Here is a 16,464-nt window from a genome sequence, read left to right on the forward strand (position 1 = left end):
TTTACATCAACATGGTTGGGACTGGGGGAGATTAAGCTAAGTGAAATAAGTCAAGCAGAGAAAGTCAATTATCACATGGTTTCACTTATTTGTGGAACATAAGGAATAGCATGGAGGACATTAGGAGAAGGAAGGGAAAGATGAGGGGGAGTGGAATTGGAGGGAGAGATGAACCATGAGAGACTATGGACTCTGAGAAACAAACAGGGTTTTAGAGGGGAGTGGGGAGGGGGGATCAGTTAGCCCGGTGATGGGTATTAAGGAGGGCACATACTGCATGGAGCACTGGGTGTTATACGAAAACAATGGATCGTGTATCACCACATCAAAAACTAATGATGTATTGTATGGTGACTAACATAACATAATAAAATTAAAAAAGAAAGAAAGAAAAAACAAGAAACATAAATTATTACTTCAATGCTTTTTCACCCACGTGTAATATTCCACATGAAACAAAAATAAATAAAAATACTTGCCATTTAAAAAAAAAAAAAGGAGGCACTGAGACAATCTGCTCACTGCCTTACTGACAGGAAGGAGTTTCAATTAATCATCACCTAATATCATGACCAAGCAAGAGCCACAAAAGGAGATGAAAGCTGGTTGTGAACTGGAGTTTTGGGTAGGAGTAGGGAGACACAAACTGACAAGGACGAGTTTGCACAGATGACAAAAAAGAAAAAAAGAAAAGAGAAGAGAAGAGAAGAGAAAACAACCAAATGCTGCCTATTAAATGACCCTGCCTACCAAAATTCTAAAACACAAGAAAAAAGTTAGTGCTAAAAATCTAGCCAACAAAATCATCAATTCACTACTATTTTGGAACCCTATAACATATACTTTAGCATACATGTTTTTGGGATATTAAAAGGGATAAATGAACAACAATTTAAATATTAGAAAGAATTTTCTGAAAAAAAGGCAAAATGAAACAAAATCAAATACTAAAATAAATTGTTAGGTATCTCTAAAATTATTCTCATTGAAATTAAAACATTGGATGGAATAATCTCTATACTACACTGGTTATAAATTAATGGGTGATTTTGAAGACAGTATACAAAATTCCCTCAGAACACAACATAGAAAAATAAAACATAAAAAACAGAGCATTTAAGAGACACAGAAAGTAGGTTGAGATATTGCACATATTATAAAGCCCTAATGAGACTGTCCAAAAATTCCAAAAGGCGAATGATAGAGAATAAATATTTGAATAACCAGAGAATTTTCCATAAAGATATATTTTATTCATTTTGGAAAGTGTATTATTAACACCAATAAATAAATATAAATTTGTAGTAAAGCATATTCTGGTGACTCTGAACATCAAAGATTTTTTTTAACATTGCAGTCATTTTAAAAGTATGGTTCAGTGACATTAAGTACATTCACATAGTTGTGCAACCATCACCACATCACTCATCTCCAGAACTTTTTCATCTTACCAAACTGAAACTGTATACCCATTAAACAATAATTCCCCATTCTCCCTTCTCCCTGTCCCTGGCAACTAACATTATACCTTCTGTCCCTATGAATTTGACTTTTCTAGGTACCTTATGTGAGTGGAATCATACAAATATTTGTCCTTTTGTTACTGGCTTATTTCACTGAGCATAATGTCCTTAAGGTCCATCCACGTTACTGCATGTGTCAGAATTTCCTTCCTTGTTAGGGCTGAATAATTTTCCATTGTATGTATATCCACATTTTATTTATTCATTTGTGGACAAATAATTGGGTTGCTTTGAACCTTTGGCTATTGTGAATAATGCTGCTATGTACATGGGTGTAAAAATATCTCTTCAAGTACCTACTTTCAATTCTTTGGGGTATATAACCAGAAGTGGGATTGCTGGATCATATGATAAGTCTATGTTTAGTTCTTTTGAGCAACTGTCATCCATATTATTTGCCATAGTGACTGCACTATTTTACATTCCCACCAACAGTGCATAGGGTTCCCTTTTCTCTACATCCTTGCCAACACTTATTTCTTGTTCTTTTGTAATTTTATTTTTAAGTGGGACTTGAACTCACAACCCCAAGATCAACAGTTGCAGGCTCTACCAACTAAGCCAGCCAGGTGCCCCTCTTGTCTTTTTGATACTAGTCATTCCAACAGGTATGAGATGATATCTCATTGTGGCTGTGATTATGCATTTCTTTTTTTTTCTTTTTTTTATTATGTTATGTTAGTCAACATACAGTACTTCATTTGTTTTTGATGCAGTGTTCCATGATTCATTATTTGTGTATAACACCCAGTGCTCATCATATTGCGATGATTATGCATTTCTGGTCTAATGTGTCATCTAAGGTCAATGTCATTTGTGACAACATGAATGTAACCTGAGGGCATTATGCTAAGTGAAATAAGTCAGAGAGAGAAAGACAAATACTTTCATACAGTGATTACGCTGTATGATTCTATTTATATGTTTTGTAAAAGGCAAGACTAATCTATAGTGGAAAAAGCAGTTCAGTGGTTAATGAGTGGGGAAAAAGAATTGACTGGAAATGATATGAAGTAGTCTGCTTGGGTGTGGGTAATGCTTTATATTGGAATAGGGCTTTGAGTTACACAGCAGTTTGCATTTATCAAAATTCACAAAATAACACTTAACATTTCAGCATGTGGATTTAACCTCAAAAGAAAAAGAGAAGGTGTAGTCAAATTTTGAACTCTAGTTAATGATATACATGCTGAAGTAATTAGAGTGAAATATACTGATTAGGATGAGGTGTACAAATGTAATTGGAACTTTTTTTGAAATGTGTTTTAAAAATGTGGATTGACGAGGGGCGCCTAGGTGGCTCAGTTGTTAAGCGTTTGCCTTCCGCTCAGGTTATGATCCCGGGGTCCTGGGATTGAGCCCTGCATCGGGCTCCCTGCTCGGCGGGAAGCCTGCTTCTCCCTCCTCCACTCCCCCTGCTTGTGTTCCCTCTCTCGCTGTCTCTCTGTCAAATAAATAAAATCTTTTAAAAAAATAAATAAAAATTAAAAAAATTAAAATGTGGATTGATGAATGGGTAGATGGATAGGTAGATGATAAGGCATGTATATAAAATGTTAATAGTAAAATTTAGATGTGGTTATGTAAATGTTCACTGTAGAATTCTTCCAACTTTGCTGTATGTTTGAAATTTTTTTATATTCAAATTAACTGAATGCTGAAAAAGCTTGAAAAATTTTAGAATATTATAAGTAACAAAATACCAATGAAATTTTTAAAATTAAATGAAAATAGACAAAAATTACAAATCACTAAAATTGATTCATGAACAAATATGAAACCCAAATATATCACTAATTATTAAAGGAATTAAATTGGTAATCAAAATTTTCCTTCCCTAGTAACAACAAAAAGAGAAGTCCTCAAAATTTTAAAGGCGAATTTTATAAAACCTTCAAGGAAGTGATAGTTCCTTTTTTATGCAAATGTATTAAGAAAATACAAAGATGTCATATGCAACTAATGAATCACCGAACATTATATCAAAAACTAATGATGTACTATATGTTGGCTAATTGAATTTAAATTAAAAAAAAGAAAATACAAAGATGAAAGGAAGCATACTAGTGATACCAAGATCAGATGTCTACAATAGACAAATTTATATAGGCAAAAAGTAGATTAGTTACTGCCTATGGCAGGGACTGGGGGGAGCGAATGGAGAGTAACCGTGCGGGGGTATTGAATTTATTTGAAGTGAGGAAAATGTTTTGAGACTGGTTTGTAGTGAGGGCTGCACAACTCTGTGAATGTGCTAGAGACCACTGAATTGTATGCTTGGTTTTGTTTGTTTTCTCCTTTCAGAGATTCTCATTTATTATAAAATGGCTTTACAAAATTCTAAAAATATGCAAGCTTCTCAGTTTCCACCATATGCATAAGACTATTTAAAACACAGCCCTGCTGCCACTGACTGTTCTGTATCCAGCATTGGCTGAACCTCAGAACTATGGGCCCATACACATAGGCTTGAGACCAAAATTGCCTTTTGGAAACTCTCAAGCCAAAAGGTGGCAATTAAGTGCCCTAGCTCAAAGGAAATGAGTGGCAGGAATTTGCCTATTTAAAAAAATTGAGTCCAATTCATTTGGGCTATAGCCCAAATCTTTTGATTCCAATTGTGTAAAGATCAGGACATGAATTTGGAGTGGGAGGTCAAGACTGTCTTTCACAGAAGCAAATGTAGGCAACTATATTTTGCAGCATGCTTTGAGTCTCCCTCCAAGGTGGGCTCTGTCCAAGAGCCTACAAGGGTTTTTTCCTGATGTCAGTCATCCCTGGGCTGGCTCTGTGCAGGTCCCGCTGGCGCTTGGGCAAGGGCCCAAAGTTCCAGGGCAGACCCACCTCACATATGGGTAGCACCTGCCCCACCAGGGCCTCAGCGGCCTCCACTTCAGCAGAGCCTCGCTCCTCACCACGCAGGCTTGAGTGTTTCCAGGTCATCAGTAGTGCCTGAGCTTACCTGGCAGCAGTCCTTCCCTGAGGGTGCCCCTGGTGCCCAGGACGAGGTGCGGGACCTGGTCCATATACCCCACTACTGTGACCTGAATTGTATGCTTTGAATAGGTGACCTTGTGATGTGTGAAACATAATCTCAATAAAGCTGCTGAAAAGACAAGACCAGGTGAGTATAAGAAAAATATTATACTATCTCATTTATGAACATAAATGGGAAATTGCTAAGTTAAATACTGGCAAAAGTTAATTCAGTCTTTACTACTCCACCTAAATAGGGTGATATCAGTAATGCAAAAATTCTTCAACACCAGAACCCCTACTGATACTATTATTAAAAAAAAAAAAACATAAAATTTAGGATTGTTTCTTCTAGCTCTGTGAAAAATGCTGGTGATATTTTGATAGGGATTGCATTAAATGTGTAGATTACTTTGGGTAGTATAGACATTTTAACAATATTTGTTCTTCCAATCCATGAGCATGGAATGTTCTTCCATTTCTTTGTGTCATCTTCAATTTCCCTCATCAGTGTTTTATAGTTTTCAGAGTCAGATCTTTTACCTCTTTGGTTAGATTTATTCCTAGGTATCTTATGGGTTTTGGTGCAATGGTAAATGAGATTGATTCCTTGATTTCTCTTTCTGCTGCTTCATTATTGGTATATAGAAATGCAACAGATTTCTGTATGTTGATTTTGTATCCTGCAATGCAACTTCACTGAATTTCTGTATCAGTTCTAGCAATTTTTTGGTAGAGTCTTTTGGATTTTCTATATAGAGTACCATGTCACCTGCAAATAGTAAAAGTTTAACTTCTTCCTTGCCAATTTGGATGCCTTCTTTTTTCTTTTTGTTGCCTGATTGCTGTGGCTAGGACTTCCAGTGTTATGTTGAATATAAGTGGTAAGAGTGGACATCCCCTACAATCCAGTAATCACACTACTAGGTATTTACCCAAAAAAACACAAAAACCCTAATTTAAAGGGATACATGCAACGCTATATTTATTGCAGCATTATTTACAATAGCCAAACTATGGAAGCAGCCCAAGTGTCCATCGACAGATGAATGGATAAAGAAGATGTGGTATATATATAGAATGGAATATTATTCAGCCATAAAAATGAAATCTTGCCATTTGCAACAACATAGATGGAGCTAGAGAGTATAATGCTAAGCAAAATAAGTCAGCCAGAGAAAGACAAATACCATATGATTTCACTCATCTGTGGAACTTAAGAAACAAAACAAATGATCAAAGGGAAAAGAAAAAAGAAAGAGAGAGAGAGAGGCCAACCAAGAAACAAACTCTTAACTAACTATAGAGAACAAATTGATGGTTACCAGAGGGGTGAGGATGGGGAGATGGATGAAATAGTTGATGGGGATTAAGTAATGCACTTGTTGTGAGGAGCAATGAGTGTTGTTTGTAAGTGCTGAATCACTAAATTTTACACCTGAAACTAATATTACACTGTATGTTAATTAACTGGAATTTAAATAAAAACTTAAAAAATAAAACCATATGATTATTTCAATGAATTTATTTTTTATTCAATATGTATTTACTGCATGCCTTATGTGACAGACGCTATATATTATTAAATGAAAGAAATGAGTCCTGGTCCTCAATGGAAACAGAAAAAGCATTTGATAAAATTTTACACCAATTCTTAGCAAAATATAATAATTAGAAGAGAATTCTTAAGTTAAAGGTATTGATCAAAAACAAAACAAACATCATTCTTAATGTTGAAACACAAGCTTTCTTACTGATCCCAATAAAAAGATGTTTGTACAAGAGGTTCTGGCCACTGAATTAACTTTAAAAATGAAACACATATACAACTCAGCACCAAAAGAACAAACTGATTAAAAAAATGGGCAGAGGACATTTTTCTAAAGAAGACATACAGATGGCAACATACACATGAAAAGATGCTCAAAATCACTAATTATTAGGGAAATGCAAATCAAAACCACAACGAGATACCCACCTTACATCTGTCAGAATGGCTAAAATAAAAACACAGTAGATAACAAGCGTTGGCAAGGATGTGGAGGAAAAGGAACCTTTGTGCACTGTTGGTAGGAATATAAACTGGTACAGCCACTGCTGAAAACAGGAAAAAAAATTAGAAATACCGTATTTTCCAATAATTCCACTACTGGGTATCTAAAAGAAAATGAAAACACTAGTTCAAAAAGATATATAAATCTACCATTTACATCGACATGGATGGAATTGGAGGGTATTATGCTAAGCGAAATAAGTCAATCAGAGAAAGACAATTATCATATGGTTTCACTCATATGTGGAACATAAGGAATAGTGCAGAGGACAATAGGGGAAGGAAGGGAAAACTGAATGGGAAGAAATCAGAGAGGGAGATAAACCATATGAGATTCTTAACTCTGGAAAACAAACTGAAGGTTGCAGAAAGGGAGGTTGGTGAGGGGATAGGGTAACTGGGTGATGGGCTTTAAGGAGAACACATGATGTGATGAGCACTGGGTGTTATACGCAACTAACGAATCATTGAACATTATATCAAAAACTAATCATGTATTATATGTTGGCTAATTGAATTTAAATAAAAAAGACATGTACCTCTATGTTTATTGCAACATTATAATAGTCAAGATATGGAAGCAACCTAAGTGTCCATTAATAGACGAATGGATAAAGAAGATATGGTGTGTTTGTGTATTCCAATATATATATGTATATAGTTATATAGAGAGAGGAATGTTACACAGCCATAAAAAGGATGAGATCATGCCATTTGGGACAACATGGTAGGAACCAGAGGGTATTATGCTAAGTGAAACTGGCCAGATTGAGAAAAACAAATACCAGATTTACTCACGTGTGGAATCTAAAAAAAAGAGAAAAAAAGAAACAAACAAATAAAAAGCAAAATCAGACCTATAAATACAGAGAAGAAACTGGTGGTTGCCAGAGGGGAGATGGGGTCAGGGGATGGGCAAAAAAATGGGTGAAAGGGAAAGGAAGATATGGGCTTCCAGTTATGGAACGAATAAGTCATGGGAATAAAAGGCACAGCATAGGGAATATGTCAATGATATTATAATAGTGTTGTATGGTGATAGATGGCAGCTAAACTTGTGGTGAGCATAGCATAACACATAGAGAAGTTGAATCACTGTGTTGTACACCTGAAATTAATATAACATTGTGTGTCAACTATGCTCAAATAAAAAAATTTTAATTTAAAAATAATAAAAATAAAAATAAAAGATATATAAAAATTAGAAATAGAAAATAGTAAAAGAAACAAAATTATTTGCTTTTATTTAAGATGAAATCATTAAAATGTAATTTTAAAATCCAATAGTATCTATAAACAAGCCATTATAACCAGGCAGATAGTTCAACAAAGTCAACAGACACAAGCTCAGTATACAAAATATCACAACATTCCTACGTACTAGAAATAACCAAGTAGTAAATGTAATTGAATTTTTAATTCATAATAGAAAGAAAAAATAGAAGCTATCTGATAACATATCTTACAAAATTTGTGTGTAACCTTTATTAAAATGAGTTTCACCAATGGCAACAGTAGAAGAGCCTTTGTGAATGAAAATGTTGTTGAACCTTTGCATAACCACCATGCCCAGCCATGGACAAACTGTTAGAGAATTCGTGGACCAGAACTAGGCTCACCAGGAAGGAAAAGATTGGCATTCACATGGTAGACTATTCTACTCATAATTATTTCAAACTCTTTTGGCAGTGGAATCCCTCTGGTGAAAATTCATCCTATATATTTTCCCAGTTTCTCTGCCCATAATTTACACAATCAAAATACATTTATTGTACAACATGCACATTTGAAACTATTTCATATTCTTGAAAAAGTAGCAAAGATTGCCAGGAAAAGGCCCTTGATCTCTTTGAGTTTATATTTTCTGCTATTAAGGAGTGCAAAATGAAGAGTAAGTAAAGTAAGGAAAAACTAAAAGGTAATTTCAGAAAGAAAGAATTAATTTTTGATCATGATAATTTTAATCTCCCAAATCTCCTTCTCAGTAATTCTCCAATTATGTTTCATGACCTAAGGGGCCACTGCTGAAATTCTGTTGATTTCTTCCTAGAGTTTGTTATATGCACTGTGCAGCATTTACTCTCTCACATTCCACCATTTTTGTAGCATTATTAGGGCTGAGTGGCAGAGCTACTTGTCTAACAGTATCTCCCTCTCACAGCTGGAAATGGTTGACCATTAGGTAAATGGTTTGAAGCTAGATAAACAAATGTTATCTGTATTCTCTATTGGACATACCTAGGTCCAATAAACAATTTCAAATATCCCAGCTGTCCTTGGATGTCTATACCTGCAATTTAATTGCAGTACCGATATGCATCTTTTCCTTGCAAATGACAGAATCTAATTCTGACTTACTTAAATGAAATAAAACAAAACAACAATAGTAAAGCATTAAAAGGGAAATTCATGAACTGGGTCTGGGGTAGCTCACAGCACCAAAGGGATAGTCAGTGTGTCAAGGTGGTAAAGAAAACAGGCTTTGGGATAAGTCTGTTTGGTTCCAAATTCCACCCCCACCACTTACCTCTCTGAGTCCACTTTCCCTTCTCTGAAACAAGGATAACTAAAGTATTTACTATAGCATTTGTTGTGACATTTAAATGGGATAATGTATGTAAAATTCTTGGCACAGTGCCTGCAGGACATGATGCAAATATCTAATCATGTGCTCTTAATATAATTCATGTTTATGGGGGTGCCTGGGTGGCTCAGTTAAGCATCTGCCTTCGGCTCAGGTCATGATTCCAGGGTCCTGGGATCGAGCCCTGCATCAGGCTCCCTGCTCGGGGGAAAGCCTGCTTTTTTCTCTTCCTTTGCCTCTTCCCCGGCTTGTGCTCTCTCTCTTTCTCGCGCTCTCTCTCTCTCTCTCACTCACTCTGTCTCCCAAATAAATAAATAAAATCTTAAAAAAAGATATAGGTTTAATTCATGTTTATCAGTCTGCCTTGAAAGTATAGAATCTATGATAACAGTAGTGATCTTATCAGCAGAGGCACTGGGATAGGCTACCAGAATGCTGCAAACAGAAAGACTTACCTCTGCCTCTCTGAATCTATTCTGAAGATTAAAATTCCTAAGGGAGTGGAAGGTCTGGCACTGACCATATACTCATTCCTATGCCAGCCACTGTGCCAGGAAGAATGAGTGAATAACGAGTGGGGGAGGAAAGAGGATTTGGGGACAACATGATTAACAGTCTCTCTGGAACTATACTGAACACATGGAATTTAGTTACTGGAAGAATGGTAAAGATAACATAAGCAAGCAATAACAAAGTCTACCATATTGTCTGTAATAAATTAAATATTTTTATAAGAAAAATTGTAAGACAAGAGGTTCATCCATCCATCTTCCTCTGACTAGGACAGAACTACTATCATACCAGGAAAATAGCTCCACCTTTTCTTAACCATTTTAAAGAAAAGATGTGAGGTATGTTGCAGATCCTGATATCAGAAAATTCTCCTTAATATTCAGGCACTTGCAGTTCTATTCAGTTTCTCCCCTCATCATTCTGATTTTGTAATCTATTACTTGTAACACTAGACACATTTTCTCAAAATTCTTCTCACAGCTGCTTTCACCTCTTTGTTCTTCAGGCTGTAGATGAGAGGATTCAGCATAGGAGTGACCACGCTATACTGCAAGGAGAAGATTAACTCTTGAGTGGATCCTGAATTTGGCATGAGATAGCGGAGTAACCCTGAGCCATAAAAGAAGATCACTGCAGTGAGGTGGGAGGAGCAGGTGGAGAAGGCCTTGCTTCTGCCTGTGGTAGAGCTAATCCTCAAGATGGTGGATAAAATGCGAACATAGGAGAAAAATATCAGGAGGAAATTTCCAAAGAAATGCAGGAGGCTGGAGCAGAGCAGGGCAGTAAAACTTGCAGACACATCAGAGCAAGACAAAGGGTAGAGAGATGGCAGCTCACAGCTGAAGTGGTGTATATTCTGAGCCTCACAGAAGTCTAAATTGAGAGCTACAAGGATATTGATAAGAGCATCCAGAAAAGCCAAGCTCCATGAGCCCCACACCAGCCCCATACACAGCTGTCTGTTCATCATCTGGCCATAGAGCAAAGGGGAGCTGATGGCAACATAGCGGTCATAGGCCATGACAGCAAGCAGGCAGGATTCAGTGCCCCCAGTGGCAAACACAAAGAAGACCTGAGCCAGGCAGCCCTCTACTGAGATGGTTTTCTTCTCAGACAGAAGGTTCTCCAACAGCTTGGGCACAGTGACAGAGGAGTGGCAGAGATCCAGGAAGGACAACTGTCCCAGGAAGAAGTACATGGGGGTGTGGAGGTGAGAATCAGCCCTGATCACCAGCAGGAGCATCAGGTTCCCCATCAGGGTCAGGAGGTAAATAACAAGGAACAGCACAAAGAGCAGAGCCTGGATCTGGGGGTCAGCAGACAGCCCAAGGAGGATGAACTCAGAAACAACACTGTGGTTTCTCATTGCCTTCAGTATCTTCTTTGGAATATAAGAAATAAATCAGATAAAGCCTCTTCTTATGTCTAACAAATATTCAAGTTTCAACATTCTTCTCTATTCACAAAGTTTCATGCCTACTCAAAAATTTATGTTCTGAAATTATAAACTTCCCTAAGTCTCTAGATTTCCTAAAATCTGCAATAATCTTTTCTATAGGATTCCAACCCTAGATCAACTTCCTGTCCACTTTTACTGTTCTTTCTTTAATGTCTTAGAATTTATTTTGTTGTTGTTGTTTTATTATTAAAGCAACTGGAGGATGTTTTGTAAACTCTTGATAATAATCCAGTAGAGAGGGATAAATTGCAGGAGAAATACAAGAAAATTGCAGAAATAGTATCTCTGAGAGCAGCTGGGTTGCAGAGCAGAAGCAGAGCATGCCGTTAGGTGGGAGCAAGTTTTCTTCATCCATCAAACATGCATAGATGTGATGTTGGGAAGGAAGCAGTTCCCACGTAATGGCTTTTATTTTTTCAATAAATATTTAAATGGGGTCATTAATGCAAACTGAAGAGGAGTGGTGGCTGGACATTTGCAGAGTGAGGAGAAAGGGGATGAGTTAGAAAGAAGGCAGCATAGAGACATCCCAGATGCTATATAACTCATCAAGAGAAACTGTTGACCAATATGGCAATATACACTGGTCATGATCTCTAATCCCCAGTTTGTGTCATCTATTCAGATTCAGCTCTTGTCCGTGCCCTTATGCCATTTGCAAATATACACTACCTACTAACTTTCCAAAGCTTAGCCTTTTTTTTCCTACTGTGGGCTGACAACCCATATAACCATAGACTCAAAATAACTTTTCAACACCACTGACTATACCATCTTGTCCCTTCATGTCCTCCTCTATCTCCTGCATTCATACTGCAAGATGGGCACATTCAATTTCTCAAAGGACTTATAATTTCTCTCCCATTATTTACCCAAACAACACCCAGAATTAAAGCCATTCTTAGGAAGCAAGTCCACATTACCTCTCCTTCTCACCTACCTGAGCAATAACTAGCACAGAATTAAAGAAAAACTTCTTCAAATTCAGTGATCCAGAAGACAAGTTTGAATGTCAGTGTGAGAATTTGGTGTTAAGGGAGAGTTTGAAAATTTCTGTTGGATATAGACCTCTCCCTTGATTTCTAAAAGATGAAATAGAAGGCTAAATTGTGTGTATTATTGCTAAAAACCTAAATACTTCAAGTCATGTAGGGATTGCATTTTCCATGCTAATACTTTTTTTTCTTTTGCTCACCACTGTAGCTTTAGCTATAGCAACCTGGATTCATCCTGAGAATATTACATCATTGGCAGAAGATGCTAGAAAAGCAAGGAATCAAACCATGAAATGCAGACAGAGAACCACCCATTATAATTTTGGAGGGCAGCAAAAAGAAAGGTTGCTCATCTCCAAATGGGGCCCCACTTACTAGCACTAGAAATTCCTTAAACTTTGGGGAAATTTTCTCTCTTAGAAATAAAAACCAAAGGACATTTTGATGAAAGACAAACCTGGAAATTGTACTCTATCAGGAGTCATACTTCCTCAAAGGTATAGATTTACTATATTAGAGTTATTTTAGAAGTCGCATAAGTAAATAAAATCACTTATATTTTTACCTGGTGCTGCAATTTCATTATTCTCAGTGCTTTGGTTATTCAGCCTGTGAGTCCAAATTTAGAATGGAAACAGCTCTGAAAACATTACCACTATTTTTCATTTATTATCACAATTAGGTGGAGTTAGCTGACTAGGTAATTTCCAAAGAAAAGCTGCCTAAGAAGAGTTTCTTTTAAGATGAGACACACAAGAGTACCTAGCATTATAACTGGCCCAAAGGAATTGCTCAAAAAGTATTATTTAAAAATAAAGATGAATACATGAATGAGTGAATGAGTAAGTAAATGAATGAAACTCAGAAGAATAGTCTAGGGCTTTACTACTCACAGGGAACAGATCTGATTAGGAACCAGTAAGGGATTTTGACCCTTGGGGCTTGCATGAAAGCAGATGTATAAAGGGTACTGAAAAATTTTGCCAATTGGAAAGGTTTGCCTCAATGCAGTGTTTCATGCCCTGTTCTGAACTTCCACATATCTCAGGGTACATAATTGTAGAGAATACCTATAATTAAAGATGTAATTAGTTTCTGGACCCTGTGCATTTGGAGTATTTGAAGAGGGTTATTTGTGAGTCCCAGGGTACTCAAAGTCTATCATTGATGTCCTATCCCCCTCTCACCTTTTACAGACAGCTCTCAGGTATTAGTCTCCCTGAACTTCCAGTTTTCTGGTATAATGTGGTGTTTCAGCACCAGAAACAATGAATATAACAAGATATAGAAAAGATCTTGTCTCATTTGTCTCATATGTAAAATGAATGCTAAAAATAATTACCTTGAAAACTTGTAATGACTTAAGAATCTTGAATGCTAAAGAATCATTAGATTCTCAGGCGCCTGGGTGGCTCAGTTGGTTTAACAACTGCCTTCAGCTCAGGTCATGATCCTGGAGTCCCAGGATCGAGTCCCACATCGGACTCCCTGCTCAGTGGGGAGTCTGCTTCTCCCTCTGACCTTCCCCCCTCTTGTGCTCTCTCTCTCAAATAAATAAATAAAATCTTTAAAAAAAAGAATCATTAGATTCTCTTTTCTTCATGCCCAATGCAAATGTTTAATTTTCCCAAAAGGAGGAAGAGAGGTGATTTTGAGGAGCAGACCAAAACATTTCAGGTCACAGAAATGAATGCCATGTCAGATAGAAACAGGGAGAACATGACGTCCAGCCCAGGGGAACAGAGATAAGATGAGAGAAGTGAAAGAGAAAGGAAGTGCCTGATGAGGGAATAACAAGTGGCAGGAATTGAGGCAGAAAGGATTCTTCACAGGGAGCACAGGAACAGAGAAACCCATCAGAGAACACAAGAAAAATATTACCATATTTCTGGGTTTTCTTGGTGCAGAATACATCTCGTTTTTCTGAGTTGGTACTTATGCCACAGATCTCAGGAGAAGTGTACAAGAGAGAAAATGTGCCACAATTGTCCAGTCATGTGAACTGGCATTGCTTTATCCATTTAAAAGACTTTTTGTGTATAAAGAGAAATATGTAAGCTCTGTCCTCAAAAGTCTCTGCAAATAAAGACTTCAGGAAACTTCTAAACTTTGACAGCATTTTTAAACTTATCCCTTAATGACTGCAGAAAATGACAAAGGAAAACTTGAAAACTTCAAATTCCTAACAGGTAATAAAGCAATTTCTTTCATATTTCTCCTAGCATAATTACACCATCATTTCTGCACATATCCCTCTGTATGACTGCTAATATATTGCTAAGAGCACCATTCTGACAAAGGAGGCTCAGGTCTAGCCCTTCAGAAGTAATTGTGGGTTAAGGTGGCCAATGAGATGGCAAATTATGATGACCTGAGAGCCCAGGGGACATTGTAGGTCTGTCCTGATTGCTGAAAAGCTCAGCCTGAAGCTTACTTTGGACTTATTACCTAAAAATGGTTACTGAGTGATCACTTTGGGAATTTCCATTAAAGTTAAGTGATTCACAGTGTACCTTTACATCATCCTCCTTAATGTTTTCATGTATTTAATTACATGTACTCAATACAGAATTATTATATATGACATCATTACTACTACTGCTGCCGCTACTACTACATGGTCAATGGTTAATTTAAATTTACCTACATATTTGACTTTCTTTTGCTCAATTTTTTCTACATCTAGAATTGAAAAGTTCAATAGCTAAGATTTCAGTGGATGAGTTTAACACAAATATGACAAAGCTGAAGAGATATTAGTGAATCAGAAGATAGTACAGAAGAAAATAAGAACTTCCACCTGTGAGCATTTTCTTTCTCCTAGAACTCCCTTTAATTTTTCATTTAGTGCTAGTGATATATTTTTTTCACCTTCATTCTTTTTTTAAAAAAGATTTTATTTATTTATTTGTGAGAAAGAGTGTGCGCACACAAGCGGTGGGGGGGGGGGCAGGCAGAGGGAGAAGCAGGCTCCCCACTGAGCAGGACCCTGGGATCATGACCCAAGCCAAAGGCAGATGCTTAATCCACTGAATCACCCTCTTTCTTTCTTTTTTTTTTTTTCATTAAACTTTTGTTTTAATGGGTCTCAAAATTCTGTGACAGATTTTTGGTCAAGTTGTTTCCATTAAAAAGTACTGATTTTAAAAACTAATAACTTAAAACTGCCACACACACACAAAAAAAACATGGTCCACAAAACATTCTCCCTTCCTTCTGAAGGTTTTACGATGCATTGTTATCATTAACCAGTCTTTTACTATTAAACTTAAATGGCCAATTGACACAAACAGTTCTGAGACCGTTCTTCCACCACTGATTAAGACTGGGGTGGCAGGTATTGGGGATAATACTCATTTAGCCTTCTGAGCTTTCTGGGCAGACTTGGTGACCTTGCCAGCTCCAGCTGCCTTCTTGTCCACTGCTTTGATGACACCCACAGCAACCGTCTGTCTCATGTCACGAACAGCAAAACGGCCCAGAGGAGGATAGTCAGAGAAGCTCTCAACACACATAGGCTTGCCAGGAACCATATCAACAATGGCAGCATCACCAGATTTCAAGAACTTGGGACCATCTTCCAGCTTTTTTCCAGATCGACGATCTACTTTCTCCTTCAGCTCAGCAAACTTGCAAGCAATGTGAGCCGTGTGACAATCCAGCACAGGTGCATATCCAGCACTGATTTGGCCTGGATGGTTCAGGATAATCACCTGAGCCATGAAGCCAGCTGCTTCCATTGGTGGGTCATTTTTGCTGTCACCAGCCACATTGCCACGACGAACATCTTTGACAGATACGTTCTTGACATTGAAGCCCACATTGTCCCCAGGAAGAGCCTCACTCAAAGCTTCATGGTGCATTTCAACAGACTTTACTTCAGTTGTAACATTGACTGGAGCAAAGGTGACCACCATCCCAGGTTTAAGAACACCAGTCTCGACTCGGCCCACAGGGACAGTACCAATACCACCAATTTTGTAGACGTCCTGGAGAGGCAGACGCAAGGGCTTGTCAGTTGGACGAGTTGGTGGCAGGATGCAATCCAGAGCTTCAAGCAGTGTGGTTCCACTGGCACTCCCATCTTTATGGGTTACTTTCCATCCCTTGAACCAAGGCATGTTAGCACTTGGCTCCAGCATGTTGTCACCGTTCCAACCAGAAATTGGCACAAATGCTACTGTGTCGGGGTTGTAGCCAATTTTCTTAATGTAGGTGCTGACTTCCTTAACGATTTCCTCGTATCTCTTCTGGCTGTAGGGTGGCTCAGTGGAATCCATCTTGTTAACACCAACAATTAGTTGTTTTACACCCAGTGTGTAAGCCAGAAGGGCATGCTCACGGGTCTGCCCATTCTTGGA

General features: G+C 37.5%; 1 protein-coding gene across 2 annotated transcripts; it reads right to left on the minus strand.

Annotated features, from left to right (window-relative positions):
• Window positions 1-10,097: 10,097 nt before the first annotated feature.
• Window positions 10,098-15,102, minus strand: LOC114224042 (olfactory receptor 8S1-like). Of its 2 annotated transcripts, XM_088025583.1 has the most exons (2): window positions 15,092-15,102; window positions 10,098-11,010 (listed from the first exon to the last, which is right to left on the minus strand). In XM_088025583.1, exons 1-2 carry the CDS (start codon window positions 15,100-15,102, stop codon window positions 10,098-10,100), a joined length of 924 nt encoding a protein of 307 aa, XP_087881709.1. The 2 variants fall into 2 exon arrangements, with proteins under 2 accessions (XP_087881709.1, XP_027978877.1); XM_028123076.1 differs by lacking the exon at window positions 15,092-15,102 and having other exon boundaries at window positions 10,098-11,015.
• Between the last annotated feature and the right edge of the window lie 1,362 nt (window positions 15,103-16,464).

This window comes from Eumetopias jubatus, unplaced genomic scaffold (genome assembly GCF_037043125.1).
Source record: "Eumetopias jubatus isolate StellerSeaLion01/CBP00866 unplaced genomic scaffold, mEumJub1_p1.0 scaffold_8, whole genome shotgun sequence".
NCBI lineage: Eukaryota > Metazoa > Chordata > Mammalia > Carnivora > Otariidae > Eumetopias > Eumetopias jubatus.